We start from the raw sequence: 13,024 nt of genomic DNA on the forward strand, positions 1-13,024 counted from the left end.
CTAAATAGTTAATAGGAAGTAAAATATTTATACACTGTAAGAGCACACAGAGTAGCTTCGAGAAAGGCGGATGTCCAAAATCTAAAGATGCCAAGACGGTGGTATACTTATTCCCCTGACAATAAATCATCCTAGAAACGGCTAAAATATCATTTCCCGGGAATGTGTGAAAAATGGAAATAAAGGTACTAATAACGGTAACCATAACGTTTTATTTTCATTTTTTCATTTTTTCAGAATGGTTTCACTGTGTAAAATTTAAAAATAATCATCGAAAAATCACTATACACATAAACTATTAACCTGCGTCCGATTATGGAGTTAATAACCGCGCTATTTACTACCTAAATAAAAACGTTTGGTTTCTGATGAATATAAATAATAATTGTGATCAGTAGATAGGTACATATTATTAGTTTTTTTAAAAAGTTTTGAAATATGCTGTTATAATAATATAATGTGCTGTTTTAAATAAACAATAAAATTATATACTTAAGGATTAAGACATTTGCGACGAACATTTGGAATTTTAGAATTATTGCCTGTTACATAATTTATACCTTTAATTGTTTTCGATTTGGTATCGTCATAATACCAATGTTTTTGACTTCTCTATAATCAAGTACAGTAGAACTTCCATATAACGGTCACCGAAGGGACTGTAAATAATGACCGCTATTTAGAGGTACCCGTCCTGCAGAGGTAGAATAATAGTAGGATACACTCGACGGGCCCAAAAAAATTTACCGTTACATAGAGGTGACCGTCCTATAGAGGTGACCGTTAACGGAGGTTTTACTGCAATATTATTTAGGAATATGTAACTGTGGCTTAAATGTGATCTAAAAAAATAAAACGTTCAAAATATTTTCTTTTTTTTTTTTTTTAACAAAAAAATTACTACCGTAACAAGTACCTACAACAATCGGTTAATTACTGCTTTTCTAAATATAACGTGTCGAACATAATCATAATTCAATTTTGATACTTCGATTTATATATTAATTAGTATTAGTATTATAAGTGTACCAAACACCAAATTCGTTGAAACCTTCGCAGCTAGAGAAATATTAATATTTAAGTTATTATTGGTTTTATCATGCAGAAACCTTTAAAATGTAAATTAATTACGATACAATACACTTACAAGTTATAATCGACTTATAACTATACCTAGTATTATTTAATAATATTTCGAATACACATTTAACATAACAAACACAATTAATTATAATATTATACTCAATTCGTTATCCAAATTTAATATGAAAATTAAATTTTAATACCACCTAATTATATTTAATTTAGCCCTTGATAATTAAAACTAAGTTTAGTTACACATTACTTTAGGTATAATTTATTAATAAGTACTTATTAATATGTTTTCAAATGTATAAGTGTTGATGGTACAAATTATTTTTAATGTTAGAGATATAGATATTATAAATTTAAATTTATCTTGGTTTAACATATTTTAGAACTTTAAACGATATTTTAAAGGTACGAGTTTTATCTATTGTTAGGCGAAAAAACTAAAGTTAACGTGTTGATAATTCGACATTAGAATAATAAACACACGAAACATGTAATTTTATTTGAATACATTTTAGGTGATATGGAAAAAGTTGTATTGTAATATAAGATTCACTGTTTATAAAAATATAATTAAGTTTCATATCTCCCAAAAAAGAGTAATAGAAACAACTGTATGGAAAACAACATTTACGTATAATATGTCTGAGTTAACTCCTCAGTTAAAACTAATTATTATATTATTATAAAAATTGAATTTGAAGATAACTTGGTAATTATAAGTTATAAGTTATAACAAATATATTAACACTGAATAATATGATAACCATTAAGTAAATTACATATTCCCTTTTCACTATTTTTTTACTTACACTATTATATAGTTTGGTTTTTTAAGACCATTATCAAATAAAAAAATTGAACCAGTAAAATATTCAGCTTGTCTTGTGAATATTTTTTGGAGTATAATAAAATTAAAATCTGATTTATTTTATAAATAAATAAAATAATTAATATAATTAATATATAACTTGCCCTCAATTTTTCAATTTTCATTCAATAATTACGATTAATTTCCATGCAATACACAATGTCATATAACAATCGATTGTGTACAGCGATCAGTTGTTTGCTATTAATCACCAAAACGCAATCGATATTCCGCTATCAATATTGTAAAATATCCTCTTTGAAGTGATTTGGATGGTCAAGGGAAGATTTGTTTCATATGTCTCTGGACATTAATTTAAAATATTTTTGTTTCTAGAAAATAGGTATATTTTAAAAGTGTAGACATGGTAAAAATGTAGGTACATAACTACATTTTTTTTATAATAAATAATAAATAATCAAAGTATACACTATACTTATTATATGTATATAAAATGAAAAATAGATAAAAATAATAAATAAAAGTCCATATTATTATTTTACATTAATCGTTAACAATAAAAATAACACACATCGGACGAATGACTAAATTATTTAGAAAGTTTTAATCATTGAATTAGAACTATTTACAACTAAAATATGATGAGTGAACCAAATTTACATAGTTAATACATCACAGACAGACTGATGTCCCTACAAACATTAAAAAAATTATATCAATAATATTTACACGGGGATTTTGTTAGGATTACACTCGTTTTCGTGTATTAATTAATAATTACTTATAATTTATATTAAATAGCAATTATTTGTAGCTCTCCTTTTTTTAAAATATAAATTTGATGATTTTATTGAATGCAAGATGTTTAATTGTTTACGGAATGGAGACAATGGAGTAGATAAAATATTGACTTCTATAATGTAATATGATATCAACACTTATGTTGATGTCAGATGAGATACATCAAAGTTAGCCTGAATTTTAAAATAAAAGGTAAGTTAATATAATCAAACTCTATTTTTAATCTTTTATAAATAAACTTATCTTACTTATTGTACATTATTCTAAAAATAATACATACATTATAATATTTCACTTAATAATTATTGCCTATTTAAATTGAATTGATTAGACCATGAAATGTATATAAGAATGACAACTGCTTTTATATTGTTGAATAATCATTTTAATTAATTTATAAAATACATTTTGAATCGATTTTAAGAGTTATTATGGGTGATGTGTTTATATGAACTTATATAAAAACAGTTTATTATATATGTGCATAGGTAATATAGTTTATAATAATAAATCCAGTATCGGAATTCATAGTTCAGAAGTGAAACCTCAAATGACAAATTTTAATGTTTTTAAGAGAAACAAAAAACTTTACTTGCAAAAAAATAATATTTGTCTGTAAAGAGGTTTTTATTAAAATAAAAACCATTTCAAGTCCACTCATCAATGATACACGTGAATATATTCTCAAGAAAAAAATAAAAGTTTTGTTTACATTGTAAAAATTAAAATAACTTCTTTATAGATTAATTTAGTTTTAAAATAACGTGGAAAAAATGTAATACCTTGGCGTAATTAAAAAAAAAAAACAAACGCCGTTCCACCGTTCCAAAAGAAAGAAGTATTACCTGAAATCCAATAATGTCTATAAGTTCTAACATTTCAATGTGCGGTTCTGTCACCTTTTAATAAAACTATACAAAAACAGGATGGAAAAAATAGGTCATTACACGCACACAAACGGCTATATCACAAACTTACTGTAAATGGATCGAAATGTTGTCATCTATAAAGTAACCGAATACGAAAATATTTCATATTATAAAGTTTATAGCACAATGTGTTGCAGTCGTCGAGGACCGATGGATTGTAAAAGTCGTTTTGTCATAATAATAATATCATATAACGCAATTACATGGTCAGTCATGGTTCTACGTTTTTAAATTCAGAAAATTTTAACACCAACAAACGCCCGTTAAACGGTTTGCTCAGCGGGAGACCTTAAGTTTAACGATACATCAACAAGGTATTAACGGTAATAAACCTAACCGGAAAAGCAGATGGGAAACGGTGTGCTGCCATTAAAATCACAGTATTACACACTGGCGTACAAACATATTATACTGAAATTTCCCTGTGCTATACCATCGTTTAGATATTTAAAAAAAACAACTTAAAAACCAAATTACATTAGAATTTAGGCATAATTTTATAAATATTTTATTAATTTCAAATATTATAGTATAGCTTGTTAATTTCTTTAATTTTAATAAATTGTGGTTTAGTTCAAAAATTGTTTCATAATTGTTAGCATGAAAAATGTGCATAATTATTATGAAAAGAAAAGATGATTACAACAAGAATACATTAGTTTGGTGTCCTCATAAAAATAAGCACGTGATAGTCATGTATGTTAAGGCGTTTTGTATAGGCAATTTTGATGACCCATTAAGATATCAAAATTTTAAAAGTATCTGAATAATTCTACATACTTTCAATCACTCTTATAAGTGGTTATCAAAATAATGTTTTCGTACCCTTTTCATCGGTTGTATTTATTTATAATATATATTAGTACAAATACTTTGTTTGTGTATAATGGTAGGTACTGTTAGTGATATAAAAATTTTTCAGACAATAATGAACAAAATATATAGTATGATGTTCTAATAAAACAAAACAAGTATTCTGTAAGATGCACAACCAAAGTTAAAAACTGAAATCCGACCATTTGAAACATACTACCAGTTGGAAAAATGACTCAAACTCTCAAGAAAATATAATGAAGTTAACACTTCATACGAAAAATGAATTGTGACCGACATTTGTAGGTGGTGTAGGTACTATTTTTTAGAACTAAAGTTGCAATATAATCGTGGAGAAAAAAAATGTTCTAAATCAAAACATAAATCGTATTACACCACAAGTGCAGCACGCCGGCACTGCAACACAAGGTGTACTTGGCATTTGATTTATTAATTGTCTTAGTCTCAAATAAGGTTTTTCAATACAGATTTGGTTTTTTTTTTTTAAATTTTGGTGAGGAGAAAATTACGATACAAGACAATACAAATTACAAAATATATATTCAAACTGACTTAGGGCTAATTGACCCATCAACATGTCCGCATATGGTCAACATGTGATGATAAACTCAAATTATACAATAATAATTTTAACATACTGTGTGCATTTTATAAGTCTAGTATAGTAGTATTATAATACTTACGTCGATGATTTCCGTGTACTGGTGACAGCGGTGGAGCAGCGACGTGAGGTGGCGTGAGTGTGCACGGTACGCGCGACTGAGACACAATACGCGCCAAAGCCAAACCAGCCGCGGTCGGTTTCTGAATGAACAGTAAGTGGAAAAGCGGGGTACGCCGTGGGCGGAAAACCCCGTGTCCGCTTTCCATCATCCCTGATGCGGGGGTGAGTGCGCGCGCACGCACGCAATCATACCGCCACCCCGATACTCGTTACCGACCACCGCTACCGCGGTAGTATGTACATGTGATGTCACTGGGACAGCGACGCGCAGTGTTACCAGTTGCGCGGAAATCGATATACCGGACACGAACGCAAAGGTCATCGCGAGTACCGCAGCGTATAATACAAACTACGAAGACAATTTAGTTATAATAATATTATTATTATTAAACCGAACAGTAGGTAAATACCGCGATATTATATAAAATATTAATATGGTCTACCCGTGTGGCCATGTAACACCAGGAGTTGAAACGATACGAAAAGCCGAACGCTTAGCCAAAAGTGTATTTACACCGATCTGTAGCAGCTGCTTCAGTGATTTTGAAAAAGGTAGATGTACTCACTAAGTATACCCACTCACTCGCATAGTCTCATAATATAGGGAAATAATATCCCCACAGATATAATAATAGTATATGTGTCGATAACATAATATTATTGTTTTGTGAAGTGTTTCGTCCATATTTGCAGCACCATCGTTGTTACCATCTGTTCTTTCACACGCTGCAAGTACACATGATAAAAATACTGCGAGTTCCTATATTCTTATCATAATATTATATGGGTATTAAAAACCATCGAATATACGGGCAATAGGATTAGAGTAATAATATAATACATCATGTCAACTGAATTTAATATTATTGTCAAATGTGGCGTAGGTGCATATTACATTATTACATACTATCTACCTATACAGACAGATCAGTGGAAGAGCGGCCGCGAGGGACATAACATGACAACATAATAATATATTGCATTTCTTCTATGCTCATTATATACGATATAGGTACATATTAAATAATGATCATTTAAAAAAAAAAAATTGTTAAAACGTGTTTCTTTTGAATTAGCCTGACACTCAAGTCTCAAATATTTTAAATTAAAATAGTTTAAAAAAGTCCTAACAAAGTGATTTTTTTTAACAATCAATGATTTGGTGGACCTCCACTCGATGGAGTTCTTGGTCTACCTCTTTCAGCTTATCTTTCCATTATTGTCGTTATTCATTCATTTTATCCTCCTTTCACTGTTTGTTTCCCATATTGCTTTTCTTTCGTCCATTCTCAATTAGTATACTTCTTAATTTTAAACATCCTCGGTCAAATTAATTTTTAGTGTTCATCTCCATCAGCATGTCTCAAATGTTTCAATCCCTTTTCTTTGTACTGGCTTAGTGTATTGTCAATATCTCTACGGCTCTTAATCTAGGCCAAAATATTGAGTTGTGCTTGTAGTATTACTACATAACCACTAACGATTAACCACTAATCACTATATATTATGCATAAAGGCGTATACGCGCTGTATTATATTATATATCAATCTAATGTATTAGGTTAAGTGATTTTCACCAAAAAATATTCTCATCCATGTTATTTGATTTAGTTAACACAACGGCCGAAAATATGCGATTATCGTAAAAACGCTGCATACCGTTTATAATTTATTTTTATTTTTATTTTTTTGTTTAAAATGTTTTAACATATAATATGATGTTACAAGTTCGATAAAATGTTTAGATAGTTTATAATTTTAATATCGTACGTTCGTACATGTTCATTTATAATAATGCATCTGAAATGTCGGGTGTTAAATATTAAATTGTACATCGAAATATATTTTTAAGAAAATCGGATAAATTTGATTTTATGTTAAATAAACACGGATAACCTTAGTAGTTAATTATTGTTTATCTTAACGGTTTAAATATTATAAGAAACATAATTGAAAACACGGATACTTCCTGCTGTAAACGTGATTATGAACACAACAAATAACACTTATATTTTGTAAATAAAAGCATCTTGTTGAAAAGCTTTTATATACATAACAATATTATATATATTTTGTATAATATGTATATACGTTTTTCTAATAAACGTTTCCTTCTTCAATATCTATCAAGTAGCAGCTATAATATAATGAACCTTTGAAAGAACAAATAAAAACGATTTTCACGAAAGCACTATACCTAGTTTAGTTATTAATAATTATTAAAAATATTTGATGATTATAAACGATTTCATTATTCAGTTTAAAGAGTTATTATTATTATTATTACCATTTACCATTATTGTGTGAGTATATTAATCATAAAAAATAACAGCATTGCCGTTAAAAATTTAAATAGCTAAAAAAAGAAAATAATACTATATTTATTTATGTTTGCACAACAAGTAATAATTTAGCGTTTAAGTTATTTTATCATGGTTAGTCAGTTAGAGCTTCCGTTGTTAATTTCATTATTCCTTTTTATTCTACCATGGAACTTTGCCTCATTATTGGCCAATTATTCTAGATAAATATTTTTGAATGTTTGATCTTCGTTACCGCAATCACAGGAGGTGTTATCTTTCACTTTACAATTAAACGTTAGATGTCCAAATCTTACGTGTTCTGTTCTCGAACCGAATTTTAACCGAAATTCTTCAAACCCGGTTGAAATCAAGAAATCCAACTTGGGTAACTGCATCGACATTGAAGCAGAAAAATTTTAATGCAAATAATTACAATTATGTAGGTAGAAAACTGAAACCATACGAAGTTAGATAATAATGACTTGATAGTTGATACCCAGCCCAGACAATAGTAGCTGGCAGATTATGGCTTACCTAGACAGGAATGGACAACACTAAACTGAACGGATTACAAAGTGTTCTATGTCCGTACGTCATAATAACTATTACCTAACGGCTAACATTTTAATGGCATTTTAGTTCTTTCATACAACAGCCTAAACATAGTTATTTTTTTTTAATACAGATGGTATCTGATAACTACTGACTAATATCACTATTAACTTTAAAACACTGTGAATACAATATTGTATGTATTGAAGCTAGTTAAAAATATATTTATGAGCTGTACGATAACTGGAAAACAAATATTTCAATTCTGGTTTCAATTATTGAAGAAAAAAATAAACATTCAAAACAATATATTATGATAACAACATAGTGACACGTAACAAATAACCAGAACATTTTATTATATTATGGAGACCAACAAACGATAAAACCCTACAAAGAATGTTTGTGTACAAATTATTAATTTATACTGTTTTAGGTATCTATATAGTATATAACATCATAGAAAACAACGCCCGCATATTTTTGTTGACACTCATAAAACAATTCAATATTAGGTTTATATGTAAATATGTAAACATGTTCAATTCACATATTACGTGTTTACTATTTAGATAATAATTTAAAGCTACATGCATGACACATTTAAAATATTTTAACATCAAAGTTTTAAGTATTAGCAATGTAACTTTGAGCACATGGCGGTCTTCAAGGCGGGGGAGGTGTTATATTCAGTCTTGTTAATGTGTCAATTGCAAATTCTAGCATTGTAGGTACATTTAAAAAATGATCAAATGATCAAATACCAGTTTTAGTACTATTGACTACCATAATCTCATTGTTGTGTTTTATTTCAGGAGGAGAGCTGGGATGTGTGGCATGTGCACTAAAGCACTAGAGCACAAGAGTTCTAAGACGCTAATTTTGTATTGTATATCAAGAACAAAAATCGAAAAAATGTAAGTAAAAAAAGTGCAAGGGCATCGTAATCGAGTCAAAAATTGTGTTTTAAATTTTTTATCATTTTGATTTTTCAAAACACCAGATGATTTTAACCAAAACGTATTATACCACATTCACAAAAACAAAATTCTAACTTAAAATCATGTGTCATGTCATTTTTGTAATTTTCAACACTACAATTTCATTATAGTAGGTACTCGCTGGTGCCTGGTGCTGAAAATCCAATTAACTAGTTATACGAATCGTTTCAAGGCAAAATCTTTATTAATTCACATTTCGTATCTTCATAATCAAAGTTTTAAGTTTGGAAAATAATTTATAAAATAAAATTTTTGTTTTGTGTATTATTTTTGTAATACATTTTATATTAATTTATTATATCTATAACCCATCCAGTTCATTTTGACACTCGGCAAACGTTACGATTTAAAAAAATAACTGTGGACTGAGAGTCAAATCTATATTATCATGCAAAAAATATATAGTTTGCAGACCGCTGTTTTTTTTTTTTACAAATATTGACGGTTGCCAAGTGCCAAGATGAAATGGACGTATAAAAAAAATGCTAGAACCCTTTCCTAATTTATAAAGTAATATATTTTAAGCTAATTTGAAATTTTTTTAATTTCATACACTTATTTTATACCTTAATTTATTTTAAAACATATTAAATTATGGTATTACTAAAATAAATTTTAAATAATAAACCTACACTAATATACCTAATTGTTAAAGTTATACCTACATTAAAAATTGTCGTATAGCAAGCTATGGTTAATGTTTATAATACCAGTATTCAAATATAATTATATCTTCGAAGTAAATAACATATCGAATTCGAAGAACCATGACATCGGCTATCGACAACTGGTTAGTGTTTTTTAGGCGGTTACTTGGCGTCACTTTGGCGTCCCAAGACGTTGAACACCTAGGTAGGTAGGTATTATAATTCTGGCGATGAACTGTGTACGCAACTATAATATATTATCTTACCAAGGTTTTACTCAGATTTTACAATCCTACATAATATTATTATGATTTAGGACAAATAAGTGATAACTAATAAATTACAATAAATCCTAAAAAAGTGGGTAAGTGGATGTCGGTCTGCTGTACAGTAGGTTACAAGTGGGTCACTGTAATAGATGGTGTTAAATTTGAATTCAATGTTATAATATCATTGTATAAGAAAAACGATTCTGAGCGAAAACGGTCAGTCAGCCTATGATATTACTAAGTATAATTGATGATATTATTGTGAATAAAATAATTTATATAATATAACTTATTTACGTGGAATTTTGTTTACGCTAGTTTTCGTGATATTTCCGTATTTTGTCAAGATTTGAACTTTAAGTGCTTATAAAAAAAATTGTGACTAAGGATTTATAATGTTTTTCAAATGTCATTGTAATAATATAGTAGGAGCCTTTTTATTAAATTTTAAAGCTTTTTTACCCAACAAATAAAGTTTTATTGACATTCATAGAAAAAAAAAGACTAATAAAATTGGAAACTGAAAATGTTCCTTAACAGTTCAAAACAAATCATAATATTTTCAAAACTTTATCAAGTATAGAAAATGCAAATATAAACAACCAGTGACAATTGTATGTACATACACGTTCATTTGTTTTGGAGTTACACCTTTTTTGCGTAAAAATCCCCGTTTTTATGTTGTTTTTCCCGGTGCTTTTGAAAAATATTGGGAATTTTAAAATTTGACCTCCGAACGCACCAACTAGATTCACTTTCCTATCGAAGAAGATACTTTTGAGGAAAATCGAAGCAGTTTTACTGGCCCAAACCGTGATGATAGACATAAAAATAAAACACACATCTTTGTAAGATCAATACATTCATCGTTCCACTCAGAATGTAAGAATGATTGTAAAGGCTTGGTATAAGATATGTTGAGAAACACAACATGAATAATATTTTATTAGACGTCTTGATAACTTTCCCTGCTCGTATAATATGTAATCCTCGGGAAACGTTCGTAATTAATAATATTATATAAGCACAAGACCATAATTTCGCAACGCACGACAACCCTAGTATTATTATAATATTGAAACCAGGGCTCGAAAACGTTTATATAACGTTATAATTATAACGTTATACTTGTCAAAAAACGATTGAAAAAGATAACAGAAAACAAAATGGTAAACAGTAAACGGTAATATTAAATTATCACTAAACAAAACGATGTAATGAACGACAGTTTTAGTAAAACATAAAACCATTGATTATAAAACGAAACGAAACATGAAAACAAAAAAAATAGTAAAACAGTAAGCGAAAATAAAACGTTATATAACAATAAATATAACGTTTTATAATAACGTTATATTATAACGTTTTCATAATAAATTATTACCTACGTATTATGTTATAATAATATTATAATATAATAAATATTGATATTTATTATTTATAGACAATTTCAGCAATAATTCCACTAATCTCTAATGACATTCCATGGTTTATTTAATTTTAAATTTGTGTCTAGTTAATGGTTATAATATTATGTTGCCGTGTTGGTATATTTAAGGAATTAATCGGAATAATAGTTAAGATTAATATTCATAGAACAAAAATAGTATTAACAACTTACTAAAATTATGAGTAAAATATTAAAATACCCCATGTTATTCCACGTGGAGCAACGTTATGTATTTTTAACGTTTTGCCGTTTTGGATTATTTCATCTTTACTGTTTCACGACTCGGGAGTGTGAGTGGTTTTAGGTTTTTATACGTCAATATCGATTTGCAAAATGCCAAGAACGAAATCTAACCCAGTTGGTCGTAATACTATGTTCTTTCAATATAATTTAAATACAAACGAAAGTACCTGTTAAGTTCCAAATTGTAAGAATCCTGTGAGAACAGGTAATCATTCTTTTTTATAAAGAAGAATTGTAAAATGTAATACTAGATTATGTTATAATTTTCAATAGTATTAAATAGTTAGGTAAATGTAAAAATGAATAACGTTTTAATTTTCAATAACGACAAACAGAATATTTGAATAACGTTTAAATTACTAGTAACGATAAACGCATAACATGTGTAACGTTTTAATTCTGTATAACGATTAACTCAAAACATGTATAACGTTTTAAATCTAAATAACGATAAACGCAAAAATTCTGTAACGTTTTAATTGTAAATAACGTTAAACGGAATTTTTTTTTCGAGCCCTGATTGAAACACGCACTCGCGAATACGTGTGGTTCGACGTCAGACAGATCTGTGGACTTGAAGAAAACGACAGCGCTAAGACCCGACCTATGACGGAAAATGACACAGTTCAGGAACGCGTTCGACAACCGGACGGAGATTTTAACCACGGTAGTGTGCGTACGGTTGTGGATTTAAAACCTCAACGGTGAACGGATATCGCCGACGGACATTTAAACATTTTCAAGATATGTTCCGATCACTTACCTGCACCATTCCAACGCCTCTACAGTGAATTCCATAGGTTTCGAATTTGAGTGCGTTCACAACTCTCCGTGGTGTATAACACGTTGAAACACGTTACCTTACAATAGTTAAATACTTGAACATATTGTTCAACTATCTACAGGACACGGTGAGAGGTAAACTCGTAAATGCATCTCATTTATGCTAAATAGATCGATAAACGTATTGTCATATTATTATTCGATTCTGTATATCATTAATTATAATATACAGGGTGATCCATTTAACGTAAGACACTCATTATTTTAGAAAGTATTAACATTTTTCAAATTTTTCTTTTTGGAATATTAAAATTTTACAAAATTTTAAAATGTTTTAGACCACTTATTATTTTAACCCTTATTTTTGTAGGGGAAACCACATTCAACTTTTGAATTTTAAATGACAACCTATGCTTAAATTTCAATAATGTTAAATCAATTTTTTTTATGAATTTTCATAAAGAATTTTAATTTTTGAATAATCCGTTGGTCAGATATAAGCCTTCAAGTTAGGGGTTTTTTGGAGTGCTATAGTATTTTTTGTTTGTAAAGACCAGGAGTTAA

The 13,024-nt window shown here is 28.5% G+C and overlaps 1 protein-coding gene across 3 annotated transcripts in view; it reads right to left on the bottom strand.

Moving 5' to 3' along the window:
- LOC100166244 overlaps positions 1-13,024 on the bottom strand; it is a 120,180-nt gene that overhangs the window by 100,242 nt on the left and 6,914 nt on the right. For 2 of the 3 annotated variants that reach the window (XM_001944876.4, XM_029486519.1), the window contains exon 1: positions 5,172-5,373. The exons of the other annotated variant lie outside the window; for it this stretch is intronic. In XM_001944876.4, the coding sequence (XP_001944911.3) occupies positions 5,172-5,361 (190 nt within the window). In that variant the 5' untranslated portion in view covers positions 5,362-5,373. Of the gene's footprint in view, positions 1-5,171; positions 5,374-13,024 lie in introns of those variants that run through there. 3 annotated transcript variants of the gene reach the window in all.

Source organism: Acyrthosiphon pisum, chromosome A1, assembly GCF_005508785.2.
Source record: "Acyrthosiphon pisum isolate AL4f chromosome A1, pea_aphid_22Mar2018_4r6ur, whole genome shotgun sequence".
In the NCBI taxonomy this organism is placed as follows: Eukaryota; Metazoa; Arthropoda; class Insecta; order Hemiptera; family Aphididae; genus Acyrthosiphon; species Acyrthosiphon pisum.